We start from the raw sequence: 24,061 nt of genomic DNA on the forward strand, positions 1-24,061 counted from the left end.
TCATATGACAACTTCAACATCTTTTAACAAACAAACAACTTCACAAACACTCGATCAAAATCCATATAGCAGAGAAGAGAAGAGAAGAGGAGTTTTTGACAGATCACAAAGAATTTGGAGATCGAATTAAGAGTGAAAAATGGGAGATTGCAGGCCATTGGGTTTCTTGCTGGGTCTGCCTTTTGCTTTGGTGGCACTGGTCTTGTCTGTTGTGGGTGCAGTTATCTGGGTTTTGGGGTGAGTTCATATATATCTCTTTCATTTTTCTTTTCCTTTTTTCTCTTAGAAATTACTAAATTTCTTATATGATGCAATGCCTTTCTTGATTTCTTGTTATATGATGAACCCCAGCTAATTATTTTTAATTCATTTAATTTTGAATTGTATATTTGTATGTGTGCTTATAATTTGTTTGATTACTCTTAATTGGGTGCAGGACTGTGTTTAGTTGCTTGTGCCCATGTTGCTGTTGCGTTGGTGGACTGGCGAATTTGGCAGTATCTCTTATCAAGGCTCCTGTCAAAGTAATCAGATGGTTCATTGATCAGATCCCTTGTTGAAGATATGAGATCCATCCACGTACTGCGGTTTCTAAATTTTTTGATTTTTTGGTTGTTCTAGTTTTACACAGTTAAATATTTGTTTGGGTTCTTGAGGAAATTCATGATCGATTTGTAATTAAGATCGACATGTTTTGATTTCACGATATTGTTCATTTCCTTAATCTGTTGACATGGTTGAGGTTGATCATTGGGAACAATAGTATATATATATATATCTTTATGAAATTTGGAATGCTGATCACATGGCATGCACCATAAGCATCTCGTAATTATAAACTTTGAATTATTTCAGGAACATAATTGAGTATTCTTGGGCCTTCTCGGAAAGATGCGACTTTCTTAATTAATAGACAAATCTTAAACCTTATTCAAGGAAAATAAATAAATAAATTACAAAATGCAATCACTCTACTATGAAGAAAATCAATGCAGTTACAAAAGACTTACAACCTTCACGTACCTCTGAGTTGACTGTCTCTGAGTACGACGAGTCACGTCATCTTCATGGTCGAATCCATCAGCTCTTTGGTTCGAGTCCCCAAGCTTAACAAATTATAGGTATTTTCAATGTTTTTTTTGGCCATATAGCTAGGTTATACACGATTATTCAGTGTTGATTTGAGAATTTTCCTAAATTAGGAATTCTAGGGGACGCGGAGAACTACTACTATAAATTAATATTAGAAATATATTCTAAAGTTAATCTTAATTAAAGTTGTATATTTTATATTATATTTTACTTAATAAAACAACCTTAGCTTTTATGTATTATCCCCATTACATATGCATGCATGAACGAATTCGAGAAAGTTAATAGAATAACGTTCTACGAGTTAGAATCCTTAATTTAGTACTTAACTACTTATTCCTAATCTATTCCTAGCCATAAAATTGTTATTTGGGCAATAATAATCTGATACAATAAGATTAACATATATGATTTGTCTCTATTTAATGACAAGAATAATCAATCTCAGGTTATCTATATATGTGTAAATTAATACTAAAAAACGATCATAGGTGCCAATTAATAGATCAAGTATAATCGAGATACACTAAATGTGACTACTCATATCAAAAGCCTTAATGAAATTTTGCTCACTCATCAAACACGAATTTTAAGTCGCCATAATATAAATGATCCCTAAACTTGAGACTACATGATTGCTCCATATATTGGTTGTTATTCTTTGACAATACTAACTTCTATAGGCTCCAATCATGGGCTTAGTTCATTTATATGTAACTAAAGTATAGTGATTTGTGTATGAGAACATATGTGTGTGCAACATAGGATATCGCATCTTCGATAAAAGAGGATATATTCCATGCAACATTCAATGACTTCATTCCATAATCTATGGTCAAATTATACGATGAGAATTAAGAAGAGGTTTTAAATTTCACCTTAGAATCTTTTTATATGTAGCATTTACATAATATTGTATTAAATTAAAGATTCACAGTAAATGTCACATTGTCACATATTAACAAATATTAGGTGGTATATAGTAAAAAATAAAATTTATGAGTGGTACTTGTGAAAAAAGCCATATATATTTCATATAAAAAATCCAAAAAAGAAGAAGAAAAGGCTGTGAAAATAATATATGGCTTCACAACTCTGAATGAGTGGGAGGCTACTCCACTTATTTCTGGAACCTTCCACAGTGTTTTCAAAACATCAAAACGTACTAGCTAGCAAGCATTCGTTTCCCACGCAGACACCGCACCAATAATAACCTCAGCGCCATAACACATACCGACATACGCACACACAATCATCGATTCATCCGTCATCAACAATAAAACCTAGAACCTACGAAACCCATTGAAAGCTTTGAGCTTCTTCAAGTCGAAGAAATTAGAAAAATAAAGAAAGTGATCGAGGAAGAGAGATATACAGAGGTTGAGGAAATAAGGAATGGGAGTGGACTACTACAAGTTATTGCAGGTTGATAGGAATGCGAAAGATGAGGACTTGAAGAAGGCATATAGGAAGCTCGCCATGAAGTGGCACCCTGATAAGAACCCAAATAACAAGAAAGAAGCCGAATCCAAATTCAAACAAATCTCTGAAGCCTATGAGGTATGTCATTCAACTTCAAACCCCTAACATAGTAACATCTCTTTCTCACAATGGAGGGCATTGAGTCCTATAGAATCTCATATTCATATGACCACTGAATTGGGGGTGTTGGGTATGTGTAATTTCCCATCCTTTTTGTCTTTCAAGAGTCAAAGACTACCCATGTTGTCAAACTGGCTTGTGTTTGTGCTATCAATTGATTTTGTATATATGTTCAACTTCAACCCCCAACTTCTCTCTCTCTCTCTCTCTCTCTCTCACACACACACACACACACACACACATTGAAGGGCATTGATTCCTTTAGAATCTCATATTCATATTGTCTCTCAACTTCAACCCCCAACTTCTCTCTCTCACATTCTGTTTTTCAGGATTACCCATGTTGTGAAACTGGCTTGTCTTGTGTTATTAATTGATATTTTCATATTTCACATTAGTTTTGATGCTAAAGATTCTCGTAGTTGTTTGTAATATATTGGGAATTCTTGTAGGTGCTCAGTGATCCCCAGAAAAGAGCAGTGTATGATCAGTATGGTGAGGAGGGGCTAAAGGGTCAAGTGCCACCACCTGACTCTGGAGGAGCTTCCTTCTTCTCAACTGGAGATGGGGCAACGAGGACCACGTTTCAGTTCAATCCCCGGGATGCCGACGATATATTCTCTGAGGTTTTTGGGTTTGCTAGCCCCTTTGGAGGACAAGGAGGGATGGGGAGTGGCATGAGAGGCACAAAGTTTTCAAGTACCTTTTTTGGTGATGATATATTTGGGCCTTTTGGTGAAGGTGGAGGTGGTTCAATGAACCAAGGTGGTGCTCCTCGTAAAGCTCCTCCAATTGAAAATAGGTTGCCTTGTAGCCTTGAAGAGCTTTACAAAGGGACTGCCAAGAAGATGAAGATATCCAGAGAAATTGCTGACACCAGTGGGTGAGTACCTGTTTTCTATTGATAATCAGTATCTTTTATGTCCTGTCAGATTTTGGTTCATTGAATTTATTTGTGAATTTGATTTGACTTGTGGGTATTTTATGTTTTATCAAATTGAGGAGGGATTTAGTTATTTTTTTAATTAATCTTATATACAAAGAATTTGGGTTTTGCTGGTTTCTCATCAGAAGAGGTCATATTTTGGTTTAATTTATAGGATTTATTGTTTATACTTCCATACTTTTTAGCTTGAGGGTCTGATTTGCTGCTTGAAAACTCAAATACTAGTCATGTATTGGATTTCCCATTTGAAATTACCCCTAGATTATAAACAAATATAGTCCATAATATCTTTAATGTGAATTTAAAAATAATGGTAATGAAGCACACTGAATTTGCAGATAACCAACATGGACAGGGTCCCTTCTAAGGCTTTCTATTATTTCTGCTTTTGTTTAGAGTAGGGCAAGTAAAACATGTTTGTATTCCAAATGATAAATGCTTGCTCTACAAAAGGTTGAAGTAACTGTTGAATTTCGTAAGACTTTTTAGTCTTTTAAGAGAGATATTTGTTCCTTCAAAGCTGTTGATTCTACGTAGTGCTGGTTCACCTCAACTGTATAGACAGGCTCCAAAGTCTAAATGGAATGTACCTTGCAAGTCGCAAGATTGTGATATGAAATTGTTGATGCGAGTTAGCAATTTTAGTACTTCATGTCCTGAATTGTGGAGGGTTTTCTAGGTAAAAGGAAGTTGCTGAATGCTTACTGGTCAGATGTCTACATCGTCGATCATTATGTTTGTTTGCTCTTTGCTTTTTTTTTTGGTTAAGTGTTCAAGTAGCTTATATAACAGAGCATGTTGATGAATTATGCATCACTATTCTTCTGGATGCAGGAAGGGTATGCAGGTGGAGGAAATTCTAACAATTGATATCAAACCTGGCTGGAAGAAGGGTACAAAAATCACCTTCCCGGAGAAGGGTAATGAACAGCCAAACGTTATTCCTTCAGATCTTATTTTCATCATTGATGAGAAACCGCACAGGGTGTTCACTCGTGAAGGAAATGACTTGATAGTCACACAGAAGATATCTTTGGCTGAAGCTCTTACTGGTTGCACTGTCAATCTCACCACCCTGGATGGTAGAAATCTAACCATCCCCATCAATAATGTGATTCATCCGGACTATGAAGAGGTTGTTCCAAGGGAAGGAATGCCAATCCAGAAAGAACCCACCAAGAGAGGCAACCTGAGAATCAAATTCAACATCAAGTTCCCAACAAGGTTGACCGCAGAGCAGAAGGCCGGAATCAAGAAACTCTTGGGTTCCTGAAATTGGTGTTGGCGTGCAAAACTCAAAACAAGGGAGAACATCTTGTCAATATATATTCAAAATCTCTACAATTTTAGTCTTAGAATGGAGAAACCTTTAGTGCAAATTTTATGATTGGTTTTGATAGTAATTTTTGGTTGAATTTGTTGAGAAACCATATCATTAAATAAAGATTAATGTTGTCGTTTTCTTTTAATGACTTGGTTCTCAAGTGTGGCTTGATGTTGTTCGTAATAGTGATTCCTTTCTTTAAAACAATAGGTGGGCAAGTGGCAACCTAATTGAATTGCATTGTAGCTTGGGGTTACTTTTCACTTTGCTCCCCATAATTTTCGATTTTTGCAAAAATCGACTCCCAATAGTTAGTTTGTTAAGATCACAATTAAGGACAGATCGCATTAACAGAATCCCAATGTTAATTGGTAAGTTAACTAACTAAAAGGACAATTGCAAAACATGAAGCCAAAAGTGGTTTGTTTTAGCTTTAGAGACTAAAATTATAATTCCCCTTTATTTTTAACAAAGTAGAAATGAAAAGTGGTTTTGTTTTAGCTACAAGACATAGGTCCTTGGAGCAACCCCAATGTGGGTTTCAATTCAACACCATTTTAGGATTTGCTTGAAAGTGTTTTTGGAAGGCTTAAAAGCGGTTTTGCTTGCATTTGACAAAAAAACCTAAAAGTATTTTTGAGTTATTAAAACTCTTAGAAGCGCTTTTTGGTGACACCATGTGCTTCTTCAAGAAGCGCTTTCAAATACATTACAAGAAGCACTTAAATTTTATTAAAAAAAATTTATTTACTTCTAATAAAAACGTTTCTAATAAAAACACTTCTAATAAAAGCCCAATTGAACAATAGTGCTTCCTACGATATGTGGGGGTTGAACTCATATATATTAAAGTTGCAAGTGATGCAACTCATTTTCTACTTTTTAGTTGAACTCAAATGTGGGTTTCCAACGGGGGTTGCAACTCCATAGTTGCATATTATTAAAAACGTTGATATTTTAGTAATTTCTGCAACCACAAAGCGCCACATGTTAACTAGATCACATGTAACCCAACTGCAAAGTACCCAGAGTCCCGTAAGCCCGTCATCCAACCAGCTGTTGCATATCATCTCCCAGTTCAAGCGAAAGTACATTTCAAATGAAACCACACCAACTCGAACCATGCGTTGGGAACACCCATTTTCACCAAAAGTTGCAAGCGATGCACTTGAAATTGGGCTTGCTCTAAGCCCAATGCACTGGGTCAAGTGCAGAAGTTGCAACTTTTGCTGAAAATTAAATTTCAAATGCAGAGTTAATTTTTGATGGGTTGCACACTTGCAATTCATGGAAGGACAGTGCTATTTCGATCACCCAAAATTACTGAGTTGACCACCCTATTTTAAAATTTCAACTTTACCCTTAAAACAAAAATTTTAATTTTGTTCGTCAGGTCATTCGACAGTTATCTACCGAAATATTTATGATTATTCGACAGTTATTTGCTGAATATTGGTGGATTATTCGGTGGATAACTATCGAATGGAAATGAAAAAGGCATTCGATAGTTATCTGTCAAAATATTTATATTTATTCGACACTTATCTGCCGAACATTGGTGAATGTTTCGGTAGATGACCACCGAATGAATTGGGTGATTTTATCATGTTTTTGCAATAAATGGTAAAATAAAAAAAAATTTGAAAAAAATATGTTAAGGTGGTCAACTTAGCAGCTATGGGTGTTCTGCATAGCCTCACTCTTCATTGAACTTGAGCTGACGGAAAAAGAGGCAAAAAAGGGACTTGCATATGCTTTTGGATATAGGACCCACACAGCAGCACCTACCTATTCCAATTTGGACGTAAGACCCACACAAGGCAGTCAAACACCCAATGGGATTGCGCCACGTGCTATTGCAACTATAGAGTTGCAACACCATTGGGAGTAAGGTTCAACTAAGAAGTTAAAAATGAGGTTTAATACTTGCAACTTTAATATATTTATTTTATTGACTTGAACTGCAACCATATTGGGGTTGCTCTTATAGGACATGCCGACACTCCCCATTATAAATTTTTTTTTTTCTTGATGGGGCGTTATAAGAATGTATCCTTATCACCTTATTTAGAAGGGAGGGATAATGTATTAAGTACACTCCTCTTTAAGAATGTGTGACAGCTCACCAAAAAGGATTAACATTAAGGAGAAGGATCCATGTATATATGTAGCATTATCCTTTCACTCAATACACAAGTGTATATATTGCTCTCAATGCTACACCATAATTAAAGTCAGTGAACAAAATTGTTCTCATTTTTAATAGGATTGCCTAATTAATTTGGACTTTTTGGCAATGATTCTTTTCGTGCATAACAAATCCATTTTCCTACATTAAGTCGTTAACATTGATTGATAAACATAATTTTTCCAATGGTATTGAGTACTTTTGTTTCGAAAGCAGAGCCATCAGATTGAAAAGTATTGATCATTTTCAAGTAAGAGAACCCTATAAATACATATTGGAACAGCGATTGATTGTCCTGCACCACTTTCAAGTTGACAATTCTTTCTGCAATTATCGTGAAGTTTAGTTAGTCACTGTAGTCTGAAGACGAGGATCCAGTACTTTCATCCAGCTCCATGTTTTGCTGGACGTCACCAGCCCCGTTTTCCTCTTCACCCGAGTCCCCATTTATGTAATTTTCAATGTCAAAATCCCCCCGTTCATCTTCTGCAGCATCATCTTCCTCTTCCTCTTCCTCTTCGCCATCATCATTATCATCAACATCAACATCATCTTCATCCCCATCCACATTATAATCACTGCCCTCCAACAAGTCATCAGACTTGCCATTGAAGCCACCGCCAAAGTCATCCACAACCATATCATCAAATTCATCTGCTGATGCTTGAACATTTTCATCTTCATACTCTGATCTTCCATAACTGCTAGCTTTTGCTGCATCTTCCACTTGCAACCTTGCAGTTTCACCTTCATTCCACTTCTCCTGGACAAGGCCTCTTGGTGATTTATTAAAAACGCTCTCTTTGGTGATACTTCTCTCTCCACCAATCTTAATTATCCTATTTGATGCTGTCTGCTTGCTTCTAATGCTTCGGCGCCCACGTTTTCGGCCACCTCTTCCACGTGGTCTGCCTTTCCATTTCAGTACTTGCACCTTCCCTAATCTCTCCTTAGTTGTGGTCATACTTTGTTTCCTAGACTTTGCTCTAGAACCAATTGTCTTTTTTGGCAATCTGCCACCACGGGTTTGACCACGGCCTCGTCCGCGGCCAAAGCTCGTAGGTCCAGTCCCCGGATAAGCCCAGTAGCCCTCTTTAAAATGTTCAGTTTGATGTGGAGTTTGCACTGTCTCCTCATTTTGGGAACTCTTCATGATAGCATATCTTGATCCAAGCTTCTAACATATCAATAAAAAGATCAGCGAAGCATTATTTTGGACAAAGAAACAACTGCTGCAGAAATAAAACTACAAAGATATGAATTATTTTTTGGACAAAGAAACAAAAGCTACAAAGATACGAATTATTATTTTGTTCAAAGAAATAAAACTATCTATACATCAATGTCAGGAAAATAAAAATAGAAATTCGCCCATCAATCCAATGATGCACCTTGAAACTGATTAACAAATTATTGCAATTTCCTTTTCACCCAAGATTTTTATAGTTGACGGAATTAAATTTAAATGCTGGATTAGATATCAAGATTAGCAACAGTCTAATGGATACCTTCCAGACAAAAACAAAGACGTACTCGTGGCTAAACTTGATTTTATGTCTTCTATATAATGCTACTTAAAATGCATAGCAAGGGTAAATAAAAGTTTCCACCTTCACATTTTGCACATCTAAACTGCTGCAATTGAATTATAGTAATACTAGAGAATGATGTTTTCTTTCGAGACAGTCTGGCATGATACACAAATGTGATTCCACTGATCAGTATATGCATGTAGTTGATCAAGATCACAGACAGTCTATTTCTATACAACTGTTTGGTAAGAGAACAATACTAGTTCTAGCAATACACACACACACACACGCACACCTGGATTCTTTTTATCAAACATGCATAATTAATGGCTTTGAGAAAATTACTGGTTAGGCCACACAATGTCTGCCTGCACTTACAAGGCAGGTGATTCTTTCTTTTCTTTTCTTTTTTTTCCTTCCAAGAATTATATTCGTGCTGGATTATGTATAAAAATAAATGATAGGATATTACTTACTATAAAATCCCCAGATTCCTTCTCCTTCTGAGTCTCCAGTTTCTGCTGTAGCGTGTAACAGATGGCCGCATCAAACTCCATGAGTCTAAGAGCCACAGCAGCTGTTGTTAGTGGTATCCATGGAAGCACAGAAACAGTATCAGGAGATGAAGTATTATTAGTGGCACATCTTGTTGCATTTGAGGAATCCAACAGTTCACTGGTAGTCTCAAAGTTTGAGGACAAATAGTCACTCTTTATGGCACTCTCCAATGATGTCAGAACCTACAAAAAAATACAAACAAGATTTTACTTCTTTTAATAAGAGAAAAATGGTACAGACCATATCAAGTAACAATAATAAAAAGAATAGGAAAACAATGAAAGCACTCTAGATAGGTCAGCCTAGCACATGCTGTGCAAAGAATTACCCTACAAATGATAATGAAGGCATGAAATGATGTGGGTAGAAAACAAAATGGTAGAGTGACAAATAATTTCTTTTTTTATTTTTAGAAAAAAGAAAACCACAAATCCATTCTTTGGCCCAGAAAAGTCAACTGCAGAACCAATAAATACAGAATATATAATCCCAGATCAAATGAATTTTCCAACAAATAGAAACAAATTGCCTTATTATGATAAGCAGTTGAACATTTGATTAAAGGTTAAATTACATTTCTAACCATGTAGTTTGGACCCGATACCACTTTGGTCCGTATAGTTCTTATTTTTACAATTATACCCTTATAGTTTATTATGGGTTACAATTGAGTCCAAGATCACATTTCCATAAATTCAGTAGATGAAAATGTTGTATTGGTCACAGAAATGCCACGTGTTACTTGTGCTGATAAAATGACTATAATAAGCTTTCCATTTGACAAAAAAAAAATTGATAAACACGTGGCATTTCCGTCAACTAAATTGACAAAAATGTAATTTCAACCCAATTGCAATCTTTTATGAACTATAGGAGTATAATTGCAATAAATGAAACTATAAGGGCCAAAGTACAATCGGGTCCAATATATAGGGAAATAAAAATGCAATTTAGCCTTGATTTAAAAAATCATTTTTAGAAAGCTTATGAAGGCGAGATTAAAGAGAAGGAAATGAGGCGCATGCCACTTAAGTCTAAAATGAAAAGCAATAGCATCCTCACTTCCGTTGAAATTATAATCTTTCAACTACATCATATAATTTTTTATTGCACTTCAGAAACATTTCCATTTTGCTTAAAAAGAAACAGGACACCGACTTTATTTTTGGAACTGGAGACCCTTATGCATCATGTAGTTGCACAGTACTTATTTTTGTCAGTCCCGAAATTAATGGACTGTTCATTACGATACACCAGACAGTTGTTACAAATCAGTAGTCAGCCAAAACTCATGATTGAATATAGACAAGTAAATTTTGATTGTGTGTGTGCAAGAGAGAGAGGGAGAGAGATATAGATTAGAAAGGTCCCAAAAATATTCATAAGGGTAAGGCCAATCTGTAACCTGGAGAAGGTCTCCAGCCGTTGATGAGGAGTGTAACTTTCTACCCCAAGATTTACGGTTCTCGTCAGTCCAAAGGGGTTGAAGAGCTTCTGATGGAGCAGAAACCTATGAAGCCAGAAAATAAACATAGTTCCAAAATTATCACAGATAAAGCAGAAACGTGAACTACTCAATGATCAAGCAAGAATGCGAAAGGCAGTTACCTCTGTCAAAGCTAATAACACTTTGAGCAACCTGATTCTTAGGGGAGAAGAGGTTGAGCCACACAAAATACAACAAGGATCCAACTTCAGTTTCTCTTTACATTGTACCACATGTTCAGAAAAATCTACGTCGCTCTTACCATAGGTTCTATGGCAAAAATGGCAGTGGTTCTCTTCAAAATAATAGATACCATGGCAATAGTCACAGATATCCAGCAGCTGGAGGCACCTTTTTTTCCCATGCTTGTTAGCACAAAATATTGAAGAACCAAAGCATTCTTTCCAAATCCACCGTTCCAGATCTTGATATCTCTTTAAAGCACCATTTTTCTCAGTTTCATTCCTACCAAGCTCAATCAAAAAAGTTGTTGAGGTCTCTGGCATATCAGAATCAGCACAACAAACAGTACTTCTAGGGCTGTCTGTACCAACTCTGCAATCAACGCCAGAAGGCATTTCAACAGCTTCTGTTTTGACACTGTCATTGCTATGCCTCCCCCTGTTAGCATGTAGAATATTCCTTCCAACAGTTTCCTTCAAGGAAATCTCAATCTTCTGCAACATTGTCTGCAAATGGGATTCTCTATACCCACGTACATCCAAAGATGCCAACAGAGCATCAAAGCCCTGCATCCAGACTGTAGGAAATGAAAACCAACAGATGCAAAATAAAGCAGCAGATATAGGAAATTAGTGGGAATAAAGGAAGCTAATAGGTCACTGTTTCACAGTAAATAGCACTTAGATCACAAAAGGCAGACAACATTAAAAATTGCTACAGCTCTGCCAAAAGCCAAAAGCAAACACTGAAAGTGGCATGGATGTGCAACTGTTAAGCACCTAAAATTCTGAAATATCTTGTCATTCCTGATTATTTATCCATCATATACTCTAGGACAAATAAAAATTGAGAAGACAGACACTATTAAAGTAAGCTTAAGTAGGAGAAAGCAGAATAGAATACTTCATCCATATGGACTGCCAGAGCACATAAGGGGCACTTGGAGAAAACTACCTCTTTAGAATCAATAAGCCTCCAACGACCATCATGCAGCTCAATAAAGATCCTGCCACAGCCAGGATCATTTCGAGAGGAAGATGTAATAAACTGCCAGTATCGATTACGCCTACGGTCCTGACCAAGAGGTAATGATCTATAAACATACATCTCCTCTGCTTTGTGTCCAATAAAAGATTTTAATTGTTTGCGTGACTTTTCAACAAGAACAGATTGCTGAAATGCGTGACTGTCTGGACCAGTAGAGAACTCTTGCATTTGAAGGTTCCCTTCAGAGGGAAAACTGTTAATATCATTTTGGCTATTCAGTGGATCAATTATCTGATCCTGCTGGACAGCAGGCTCCACTGTCGTCTCAATAATTTTCTCATCAGCAGTAAGTAATGGGCTTTGCCTACCCTCTGATGAAGGAATTGCAGGTTCAGCCTTGCTCCCCATAAAAGGTGAATATTGCATTTTGATGACACATTCTTCTTTCAAACGCCGTTTATCAAGCTGCACCTCTGCCCACATTTGCTTCTTTAAAGCATTTGCTGCTTCTAAACGTTCCTGAAAAGACCTAACATTTAAATCTACAAAAACTAAATCCACTTGGGAAAATTATCAAATTTTATTAACACAAAAGAATGAATACCTCAAGAACAACTCGAATCGAGTTTCCTTCTATTGCCACACTAATTAATGCAACAAGTGCATTGAGGCGCTCCTCAACACTAAGATCAGAGTACTCCCCTTCCATAAGTCCTTGAACCCATGGTTCACCAGGGTTGCTTTCATCAATATCTGTATCTTCCTGATCAAGATTAGCTACACTGCAGATTCCAGCAGTGTCAACAGAATGATCCAAGGAACAACCCATATCTTTCACCTTGATGTAGGCTTCAGAATGCATTGAAGGCAATCCTTCACTGACATTCCTAAGGTCTCCTTGTGGAGTCTCCCTAACCTTATAACTCTCCTTTCCATTTGCCAAAGTTCTTTCACTGAATTTTTTTTCTTGAGAACTGCAAGCTCCTTTGTTTGGATTTATTTCAGTACCTAAATCATCAACCTCAGGATCCTCTGCTGCATCACTTTCAGATTCTTCATCTCTTTCGGCATCATCAGCATCTTCTACATCCAAAATCCCACACTTGAATATTCGGATTCTTTCCCTGGCTGCAGAAAGTATTGCCTCAGAATCAGCTGGGTCCTTTCTGTACGGAGCACGTACACAGTAAGTTGAAGGAGCAGTCCTCTCAAACAGTTTTGAGTCCCTAGATAAAGCAGCAGCTATAGAGGCTTCTGGTGTTTTGCTCGTGGTAAGATCCCGAAGTCCAGATTTCTTAAATAAAAAATAGATACATAAATAAACACAATGAGTTAAATACTACTAGAATGAAAAGGTCATAGTAACCAGCTCTTAAGTTACCTGAATCCTGTCTGCAACTTCTAATATGGTAAGGCCCTCGCTCCCCTCAAGAGAAAGAACATGAAATGCTGCAAACTTAACAGTTCCAGGGGTCAAGCGATGCCTTGATCTGCGCGGATTAGAGAAGCCCCTTTCTTGCATTATAGCAAAGGCATTTTCTACGGCTACTCCATTGCGTAAGTTGGAAATTATATCCCCGACATCATTACCCTGCAATTGCATCAAAATATATATTACAAAAAAATATGAAACAATGTAGTCTGAATCTCAAATCAATAAGATAATGGACTCTTGGAAAAGATGATATTTGTATTTTAGATTGCTTTTGACTACCATATTACTTCACAAAAATAGACAATCATCATATGTATTACATAATATGGGAACTCTACAGTAATAAAAGCCTCGATCCACATATTCAACTCATTCTCAAAGTCATAATTCATCAACCACATATTTGTGATTTGTCCAAGTATTTCAAGCACAATAATCTTAATATTCACTTCAAGCAGTTAGCATGGATATAAAACCAGGTTACACATCCCAACTGTCATCAATGACTTCCAAAAATTATTTTCTCTTTCACAAAGAACTACGATTTATACCATCCTCCCTTAAATTTACATGCACAACATGACCTCAATTCAACCTCCAATACCAACCACAAGAAATTTGGTGAAAAGCTCAATTAGAAAGTAATTGATGGCCCAGTCTTCGTAGATTCTTATTTATTAAAATCTCAAACAGTCAATATAATCTGCACAGGTGTCACAAAGATTCTTTTCCAATGCATTCACTCAAAGAAATAAGTCCAAGATGTTACATAAAAATAAATAACACACTTCCCAATGCAGTATCAGAAACCACATCAGTGACAAACTCACAGAATACATTCAACATTTATGGTCAAACTACAAGTAAAATATTTGTCTTTTTATGATGATATTTGGGGTCATTTTAAGTTTCTTTAATTTAAGATGGCAAGTTACTGTTTTGGGTCAATTACTTCAGGTGGGTGGATCCAAACTGTTAACTCAGGCTCTATCCACAAAAACTCCAAATCAATCTTTCTGACAATTTCCCAAACTGAGCACCAAAAATCTCACATATAGAATATCTTGTTTTGAGTCTTTTGACTTAAACTTGAATAACCATGGATACAATCAATAAAAAAAAATATATATATATATATATGTATGTATAGGGAGTTTCTCTTAATCCAAACATCCAGATTTTTGTTAAAGCCCAGATATGCTCTCTATCAAACTGCTGATACATAACTTATATACATACATATATATATATAATACACACACATTAGGGTGTAGAACCTAACGCCCAAAACCCAAGAGTTAAAACCTAAGCTCTAAACAGGCACATTTTGGCATCTTTTCAAAGCACCATTTGAAAAGAACCTTATCCCGTTAGCAGGATCCCGTTATAGAAGGGGCCTGTATATATACATGCTTATTATGACTTATCTACACAATTTTAGATTAAAATCAGACAATTAGAACAATTCTACTCAGTTTAGGATAAACCAATCCCGTGCCCTTCATACCATGTGTTGTCCATAAGGCACGAAGACCTCATCATGTAAATGAAATTCTTAAACAAGCTATAAAATTGTAAATAGTAACAATGTAATGGAAGAGCAAGAATAACGACAGTCATGGTTAACAGATTAAAGTGACTAAAGATAATAAATAGAAGAACCAACTTCCTTAACATTAGACAATAGCAATGCTTTAAACGAAGACACGAGATAAAAGACAAAATATAATAAAAACTGCCCACTTCCACACTTCAAAATCTTCATTAAAAAAAAAAAAATGTCACCTCATTGTCATCGCAAGGATATGCAGGTTCACTAGTCCTTTTTTTCAGTTGTGGCCCAAATCCTGCTGAGACAGCAAATTGCCGCAATACTTCAGGCCATGTCAGTGGATTTAAGTTGCACTGCCAACTCCGTATGTCAAAACCCCAAGCGTATGCCTAATATAACATGCCAACAACAAATGTATTTAAATGTGGAACAAAGAACCAAACATAAAGTCAAATTAAAATGCAGCTGTAACAACAGCCGCATAACAGCTTACCCCTTCAACAATCTGTGGGTGACCACCTCCAGGATTAGCAGCACTGTTCTGATTTGCTCCCAGCCCCATGGAGGGTGTTCTTGCAACATCTTCAATATCTTTAATGATGGATCTTAGAAGTGCGAAATGTATCTCACCCAACAACCTAGAATCCTGAAACATCAGAGAGTGGATAATGATCAAATACACATATATAGTGAGGCAGAATCCTCATCAATACCAGGACACAACACAAAGGTCTCAACCGGAAAAAAAATAGATAAATAAATAAGACAACTTACATAATCATGAAAGGCTTGAAGGAATTCATCCAGAGTAAATGGCCAAAGCCCGAGAACATCCACAAAAGTAATTAAGAACCTCCATACCTAGAAATAAGCTCAAAGTTAACAAGTTGCAATGGAAAATTTCATGTAACTATAGATAAAAATGAGTCATTCAAGTTAAAACTACTTAAATAAACTACAGGTTTAAATTGTTTGAGTAAAAACAAACAAGCCATTCGAAAATTTGGTTTAAACACACAATCAATCACTCGTTGAACAACTTGTTAGGCCCTCCATAGATTGGTAAAGATATACTTGAGTGCCAGCATAAATAATGTTGTTCACGAATATGAAAATCATGAAAGCACCATTAGCTGTTAATACAATAAATGACATAATGTTAGGTTTGAAGAAAAAAAGGAATTTTACCCTTAACAATGAAACTGACCAAGTGAGAATAAAATTGCATTTCATTTAAATACAAATAACCTTGCACAAACAATAAGCTAACACTGTTTTCTGAACTCAACCATAATATGTATAAAAGATAAATAATGGTGTAAATCTTACCCAGCGAGAACTGTGAATAAAACTAGGGATTAAATGCTCTTACCCAGTGTGTAAAGATAACACTGATTCCTATCCTACCATTGGATTAAATGCTCTTATCATAATGTTCAGAAAATTTTAAGCCAAAATACAGATAGGCATTCCATTGGTAAGGCTCAAATTTCAGTGTAGAATAAGAAAAATACAAAAATAACACAAAGTTGATGGAATTTTTAGAGATATTGGATTGACTTTAAATTTTATATGCATGCAGAACATGATTAACACAATAAGCCTAAAGTAGGATCCATGAAAAACAAATCCTATAAAAAGTTAACAAGTGTTAAACTTGCTATTTTTAGACCTGTGTTAATTGATCCTACCCCTACCCTACATCTACATATGAGTAAAGAACACGATATATTAATGGGTCACTTCCTCGGAGAGGATGTACAGAGAGGTTGTGTATTTCCAGTTAAGAGTCTCCTGGAGCATCTCATGACACAAAGAAAAATGGAGAGAGACATAAGAACTACAAACTTACCATAAAAAGATTGCCAATGTTCTCCTCAGAATCTATCCAAGGTTGAATATCGAAAGGTTTTCTTAATTGCACAGATCTGGGTGGGAATGTAGCCAACATATCTAACAAGAAAAAAAAAATTAGGCCAAAATCTCCATCATATCAACCAAGCCATACATATTACAGTCATTTAAGAATAAAATTAGGTGATTAAGTGGCATTATAGGGAAAACAAAACAACATTAGATTGAGATATGACAATAAAGTTAAGCAAAATTAAACCACAATGAATAATGCATATACTTTTCCAATTATAAATTTATAATCACCGATGCACCTATGGATAAAGTTCAAACCATATTAGATGACTTGCTATACTTCTTTTCTTTTTTTAATAACCAGAAATCTCCCAAGTGGACCCGGCTTTGAAACTGCAGCCCCCTGCCAAACCCTACAATCTTTGGGAGGCAGGAAACTCTAGCCAATAACTAGATAGGTACCTTTGAGGAGTCCAACCTCAGACCACATAGGAGCAGACCATGGGCCTGACCACTCGACTAAACCCTTGTTGCTAACTTGCTATACTTCTCAAGGGGGTGTTATACTAAGGCAAATCATATATTAACATTATCTTTCTGAAAAAATATATTACTTCTTGCCACTAGTTCAAGCATATTAACCGAAGGCAACCTGTAGAGCTAAATAAACTGGGTTAAGGATTTTTTTGAGTTCGGTAGAATACAATAAAAAAAGAAAAAGGAAAGTCAAAAGACAGAAAAAAAAAAGTTGTTTTGTGGTTTCTCACAAGACATTTTCAAGGACCAAATTTCAAACATAAAAATATCATAAGAAAACAAAGGGGAACTTAAAAATGGAAAAATCAAATCATAGGACAACAATGTTGTTACAATAACATCCGCAAATTCAAGTTTTTGGATGTCCACTCTAGAGAGTTATTGTGTGTGTATGTCTGGTGTGTGTATATATACACACATATATATATATATGAGAATAAAGCCAAATTTGGAACTAAATTAACGTTGGATACCAAATAAAAAGGAAATAATTATCCAACTTTGGTAAAATACAACGTTACATCTGGCTTCGACTTCAATTACAAAGATGTGAAAAGAGTTCATCCAATTACAACACAAGGGACAAAGCCAATGCCTACCTCTAAATGAGTCAAGATTTTGCAAAGTCTCATAATCAAGAGACAGTATCGAAGGCAACCTCTTGCTTGATGCAGCTAACTCCATGAGTTCCAAGCGCTCATCTTCAATGAGTTCTGTTGATTCTTTAGCAATTTTACGAGCAATAGCTCGCTCATTAGCAGCTTTAAGCCTTGCTGCCTCTTTCTCTCTGCGTAGTTCTTCTTTTTGTCTCATTTTCTCAGCCTGAGCACATCAAACACCTCAGTCACTAAAATATCCATATTATAGAAAAGTAGCTAAGAAGTAGGTTCAAAGCTTACTCTTATTGACTCCTTCTGCAAGAATTTCTCCCTCCTCTCCAGTTCACGCCTTTGCTCTCTTAGATATCTCTCCTCCTCTTTCTGCTTTTCACGCAATAGCCTTTCTTCTTCCTTCCTCCTCTCACGATCAAGCCTCTCCATTTCTTTTTTTATCTGCTCCTCTCTCTTGACATATTAAAAAAAAAAATTATCAGCTTACAAGAAGTTCCATAAAACAAATATGATTGGTGAGAGAACCAAACCTTTCGTCTCAGGATATCTTGTTTTTCCAGCTCTTTTCGTATCCTTTTCTCATGGGCTTCAACTTCCCGCGCTATTCTTGCCTCTTCACTCTGAAAATAAATAAAGATGCTTGAAATGATGATCCAAAGTAAGAGGTTAAGAAATATTTTGTAGTGCATTAGAGACCTTGCGCTTCCTCTCCATTCGTAAAACATCCTCTTCATGTGAAACCCTTCTGTCAGATGGTATAAAAGGATTGTCCAGTTGAGTAATCGGGTGAGCACCAAATTGAGCATCCATAGTAATATTTGTGAAGCTCTTCTGATGAACATTGTCAAACTCTTCTGAAGCAGAAGGCAAGAAGTGACCCAGCCTGCCTTGCTGCGACACAAGATTTAGTCCAGTCAGCTGCCCTTGAAATCCATATACAGTGGGTACTTGTTCATTACCATGCATGAACGAGCGCCCAGTAGATGATGGGGTCCTAGAATGTGGACCATCAGTTGGTGAACCATAGTGGTAAGATGGGGCAGCCCTTTCATATGTTTCTGTCCTGACAGTTGGCTGCTCTGGAAGAAACTGGTATTCATGGAGAGTCCTTGAAGCACCCTAACAGTAACATGGGCACAAATTTAGCTGGTTAACCTTTTTCTTCTTCTCCAATGGATATAAGTAAATAAAAAACTACCAAAAATTGTGCCATCACAAGCAAATAATAGGATATCAAAAAGAGACAGATGCCAAAGAAAAAGAAAATGCCTGCTAGAAAATATTTTGGAGGAGAATGATGGCACAAAAAATGCTGTCTGATTTACAGAGTAACAGAATGCACAAGTGAGTGAACAAGAGAGAGAGAGAGAGAGCAACACCTACAAAATATGAAAAATTAGAAACCCGACAGTCTTGTAGTTCACATGGAACCACCAAGAAAAAAAAATAAACAAACATGCCCATGATTTTAAATGCAATAACATCACATAATCAAGATATGCATCCAAGAAAAATATGCATCAAGATTTTAAAATTCAAACGTATAATGTGTATTGATGCTCACAGTCTTTCATTTGCATGTACTGCTAACTACAAATTATCCTGACCTGACACAAGAGCAACACAGAATCAACACAAGGACAAGAGAATATCATTAATAGAAGAGAAAAGAATGCTAGTATCACTATCAACTACATCAGCTACACAGAATCAACACGAGGACAACTGACTATCATAAATAGAAGAGATAAGAATGTAAGCATCAATTACATCAGCTAAAGTCTTCAATACGTGAAGTATATGAAATCTAACCTTGATGGGTTTAGCATCAGATTGCTCATATGTTTTTGCATCAAAAGGCCATCCATATTGCTTCTGCTGCCTCACAGTTACCACTCCTAATACAATTTAAAAAGGGATTCAGGGCACAATCGTTACAAAGTACCTTTACCCATGATGCATGCAAATAAAGATAGAATTCAAGAAAGACAATAAGAAAAGAATACAAGACAGGTTGAAACAAAAAGATGAATTTATGCATATGACCTTCAATTCAGGAAGTAAACACAACAGAACATGAGCATGTCAAAAGAAAGATCAAAACCCTGTGATAGTGTTTTCCATATAGCACTTGTTCATTCTATTTCTTTGTGTTTAACGAGCGGCCAGAGAGGAGCAGCATGGAATCTATTTCAAACAAGGTGGATGAACTTATTCTAGATAAAATAGTACAATAAAGTTAATCAACACAATGACTCACTTAAGCAATACTGGGAAAAAAAATTAGAAAACAAAAAAGCAAGGGAACGAGTTCTTTATCATAGGAAGCACACTAATCTACTATTCAAAACCAGAATATATATATATATATATATTAATTTGCACTAAAAAGAAGATGCCCAATATATTTCAGTAACAATGAATCGTCAAGATCTCATTGCATTGATTCATAGTAATGAATCGCAAAACTATTCAATAGTAATCAGAGAGTTTCCTCCAAGACTTTCAGGGGAAAAAAAAAAAAATCAATAGTAGCACTGCTGCTGAAACCTTATCAGCCATGATTAATGCATGTACATCAGTAATCTCAAAGAGGACTTATCTCAAAATTACTGAGGAATGCAATAAGAAGAGTCCATACATAACAAAGGGACACAAAAGAAGTGCCTCATTTAATGCAAGAAATTATAGTCCTTACCTATTCTCAATTTCAGACATGTAATCAGATTTACCTCCAGAATGCATATTTATCTAAATCCAGAAGAAAAAAACATAACCAAAAAACACCAAACTCAACCAATCAAACAAAATTCTTTCATACAGCCTGAACTTATGCTGACAGATTCAATAAAGTTGAATATCACAAACCAGTCCACCCCAAATTCCACTATGATAGCATATGACATATATGATACATCAGCAATCTATGTGTATCGTTGAGGCAAGGTTATGTTTTTCTGGCTTCTTTTCATACAGCCTACTCAAATTCATGCTGCAGAAAATGAAAGGTGCGTGAAATGACACACAATCATGAACTCAAGGTTCCAGTTGTGTGACAGAACAAAAATTCCAACACCAATGTATCTTCAAAAGATTCATGGAGCCAGTACACCCCAAGCATGTTAAAAGAAAAACCAAAAAGCACTGAAATTGAAACTTGCACCACAGTAGCAGAACCTGAGATTCTATCCCTTCTATTATTCTCCAAAGAGTTGAGAACTACTTACTAAACTACTAAGCATTCCACATCTCTACACTCTTTATGTATTCTTCAAGACTCATTCGAATCAACCCAATACCTTGTCACATGTTGTATTAAACCATTTTCTTCAACAAAAAGAAACTTTGCAAATAGAACCAATGTGCGTAGCTCCTCCTGAACCTGGGCTACAGAAGCTCAAAATTCTTGTCTCATAAATGCCTACAGCAACTAGGATTTGTCAGATTCATCGCGTCCATTTCATAAATTAACCACAAGTGGTTTCTAATGCCCAGCACTAATCCATTGAAGTTGCATTGGCAGTAAAGCAGTAAATGCTCATACGACCCCAACCCCCCCCCCCCCCCCCGGCGGGGGCGATAAGTATTATCTCAAAGAAGAAAGCTGTAATTCAATAGCCCAAATCATAGAGACATGCAAAGAGCAGAAGAAAGCACCCAGTAATCCACTGAGAAAGAATTCATAATACAAAAGAAGTTCTATCCCTATGTAGTCAAGCAAACTACATAAATATATTCCTAGTACAGCCAGCAACCCAGCACGAAAATTGTAATACAAGGACCAAGAAAACCTAAAAACTAAATTTACCTATGGGCGCCCCGAATGCATCTGGTGGCAATGGGTCAAACTCCATCCCAAGAATTGGCCCATCCTCCCTCAGCGGCTCCCCGAGCTGGGCCTCCACAAAAGCAATAGCTCGAAGCTCCACTATCGACTGCTGCGGCTCGTAATACCTCCTCATTGCCGACAAATCACCACCAAACCTCGGGACAGCCACGGGAGGCCGCGGAACAGCTCTCCGCAAATCCACCGCGTGCCCCAAACCCGACCCGGAAGCAGGCTCATTTCCCAACTCACTCACCACCATTTCCTCAGCAACACCTGTCCCAGCTGGAGAGTCCTTCCTTCCCCGCTTCCCCGGAGTTGGCTTCCGGTCCTTTAACCTCCGGTGACAAAACCACATCTGTAATTGCCGATCAGAGAGACCCAATTTCCCTGATAGCTCAGCTCTCACTGACTCCGACGGGTACTGGTCAACTAAACAAAACCCAGACACACATTTCCATTACACTAAGCTCAATCAAAAAATTAACTAAAATGAAAATTCCCAAAAACAAAAATAAAATCAGAAACCTGCATAAGTGTTTTCAAGAACTTCCAATTGTGAAGCAGTCTTCATTTTCCGCTTGGTCTTAATCTCACCCTCCTGTGGCCTCGTTCTCTCTCCCTCTGAACCAGCTTCCATTGCTGAGCACACAAGCTCACCTCCCCAACAAACGTAAAACCCTAGAAATCAAAACTCTCTCAGCACAAACACAACCTCATCTCAATCCCTTTCTGTGCAATTAGGGCTTGGGTTTTCGAGTCTGACCCACAAAAATCAAAAGACTTATTCTCTCTCTAAAATAACTGACTTTTGCCTTCTCTCTCTATGCACCAAGAATCGAAGATTTGGGTTTTGATTGAGATGTGCGGTGAGATTTGGGGAATAACACCAACAACAACAACCACCATAGCAATTAACAACAACAACAACAATAATAATTATAGTTAATTAAATAGTTTGATTGAAAAAATAAAATAAAAGAGAGCCACAAGGGATTGTTGTTGTTGGGGTTGGGGTATTGGAATTAAAGAACAAGAACAAAAACAAGTACTACTGGGAGCAACAGTCTTTCTCTCACCCATTTCTTTTTCTAGTGTTTTTGTGAGTATATTTAATTGGTGTGGGTAATAATAATAATGAATGGTTTTTGTTTGTCAAATATAAATTGGGTTTTGGTGTTGGTATTGTCAGATGCTTTTTGGAAATTTGAGAGTGAGAAAGTGAGAGACTAAGAGAGAGAGTGTGATTGATTCAAGAAAGGCTTCTGTGGTTTTGTGTGGTGAGTTCACTCTCTCTATTTATATATGTGACTTTTTAAGGCTTCTTTCTCTTTCTTTCTGTTTTGGTGATTTGTTTATGAGTTTTCGGGTCTGGGTTATGGAATATGGAATATGGATTCTATTGGCTTTTTATACTCTTCGAAAATCTGCGATCCTCCCATAAAAAAACTACAAAAATCCAAATGGCTTCCTCTGCGGGTTTATTCTTTATCTATTTCGGTCCGTACGAAGCTGTCGGGATATTGTATGCCTACGAGCTCTAAAGGCGCGTAAAAGCCACCTAACTAGTGAATTTTCTTCTACATATGTATAAAAGTTAAACACTCCTTCCCTTGCCAATCAGCAGGGATTTAGAGAAGGCAATGACAGCAATGTCAACGTCAGTTCAGTAATTTTCTTTGGTAGACCAATTATGAATGATTCTCTTATAACTTTGAGAAAGTTGAGCGTACATATGCGCGTGGGATATGAGTTATTTGATTATAAGATTTTAATAAATGTTTTGCAAATTAAGGTTTCATATTTCTTATGTTTATCTATACTTACATTAAAGGAATATGTAACCTAAAAAATCAAATACAACTGTCTTATGTCATTTTGGTCCATAAATTTTATAGTCCATTAACTTTCACTCATGTTTCACTTTAAGTCTATTCATCAATTTCATCTATTTTTTCTTTTAATTTTAATTACGTGTCAAGCATGTGACTCTTTTGAGAGATAAAAATGATAATCTATCTCTATTTTTTTCTTCAAAAGTGATACACATGATTAAAATTGACGAAAAAATTAATAGAATTAACGAAATAAACTTAAATAATATATGGATGAAAGTTTGTGTACTATAGAATTATAAAAACAATTTTGTAAACCAAAGTAATATTCCAGGAAAGTAAAAAATCACTGTTATAATTCTCTCTAGCTTAAAATTATGGTGGTAACTTTGGATATAATACAATAGAACGACTCAAAAACTTGCGTATAATTGCATCCGTATCAACTTGCTTAGTATGGACTGAGTGTGGCTTTGACACAGATTGCAGGTTCCATTC

The 24,061-nt window shown here is 36.4% G+C and overlaps 3 protein-coding genes across 4 annotated transcripts; 2 read left to right on the forward strand and 1 right to left on the reverse strand.

Annotated features, from left to right (window-relative positions):
• Positions 1 to 799, forward strand: LOC147296638 (taximin). Its single transcript, XM_086229285.1, has 2 exons — positions 1 to 237; positions 437 to 799. The coding sequence occupies exons 1-2, from the start codon at positions 140 to 142 to the stop codon at positions 558 to 560; spliced, it is 222 nt and encodes a 73-aa protein (XP_086085411.1). The 5' UTR covers positions 1 to 139; the 3' UTR covers positions 561 to 799.
• A 1,515-nt stretch (positions 800 to 2,314) lies between these two features.
• On the forward strand, positions 2,315 to 5,109 carry LOC147296639 (DNAJ heat shock family protein). The gene is made up of 3 exons (XM_086238759.1): positions 2,315 to 2,652; positions 3,147 to 3,577; positions 4,475 to 5,109. The coding sequence occupies exons 1-3, from the start codon at positions 2,488 to 2,490 to the stop codon at positions 4,911 to 4,913; spliced, it is 1,035 nt and encodes a 344-aa protein (XP_086094885.1). The 5' UTR covers positions 2,315 to 2,487; the 3' UTR covers positions 4,914 to 5,109.
• A 2,211-nt stretch (positions 5,110 to 7,320) lies between these two features.
• Positions 7,321 to 22,982, reverse strand: RLT2 (Homeodomain-like transcriptional regulator). 2 transcript variants are annotated; one of them, XM_086244979.1, is made up of 19 exons: positions 22,808 to 22,982; positions 22,257 to 22,409; positions 21,711 to 22,160; positions 19,715 to 19,800; positions 18,599 to 19,021; positions 18,433 to 18,522; positions 18,191 to 18,355; positions 17,891 to 18,113; positions 16,738 to 16,838; positions 15,660 to 15,746; positions 15,379 to 15,531; positions 15,119 to 15,274; positions 13,280 to 13,489; positions 12,503 to 13,192; positions 11,866 to 12,417; positions 10,851 to 11,477; positions 10,648 to 10,752; positions 9,161 to 9,424; positions 7,321 to 8,329 (listed from the first exon to the last, which is right to left on the reverse strand). In XM_086244979.1, exons 1-19 carry the CDS (start codon positions 22,809 to 22,811, stop codon positions 7,499 to 7,501), a joined length of 5,370 nt encoding a protein of 1,789 aa, XP_086101105.1. In that variant the 5' UTR covers positions 22,812 to 22,982; the 3' UTR covers positions 7,321 to 7,498. The 2 variants fall into 2 exon arrangements, with proteins under 2 accessions (XP_086101105.1, XP_086101115.1); XM_086244989.1 differs by lacking the exons at positions 22,257 to 22,409; positions 22,808 to 22,982 and having other exon boundaries at positions 18,599 to 18,793; positions 18,862 to 19,021; positions 21,711 to 21,846.
• Between the last annotated feature and the right edge of the window lie 1,079 nt (positions 22,983 to 24,061).

The sequence above is a fragment of the Dryas octopetala genome, chromosome 1, assembly GCF_963921425.1.
Source record: "Dryas octopetala chromosome 1, drDryOcto1.1, whole genome shotgun sequence".
In the NCBI taxonomy this organism is placed as follows: Eukaryota; Viridiplantae; Streptophyta; class Magnoliopsida; order Rosales; family Rosaceae; genus Dryas; species Dryas octopetala.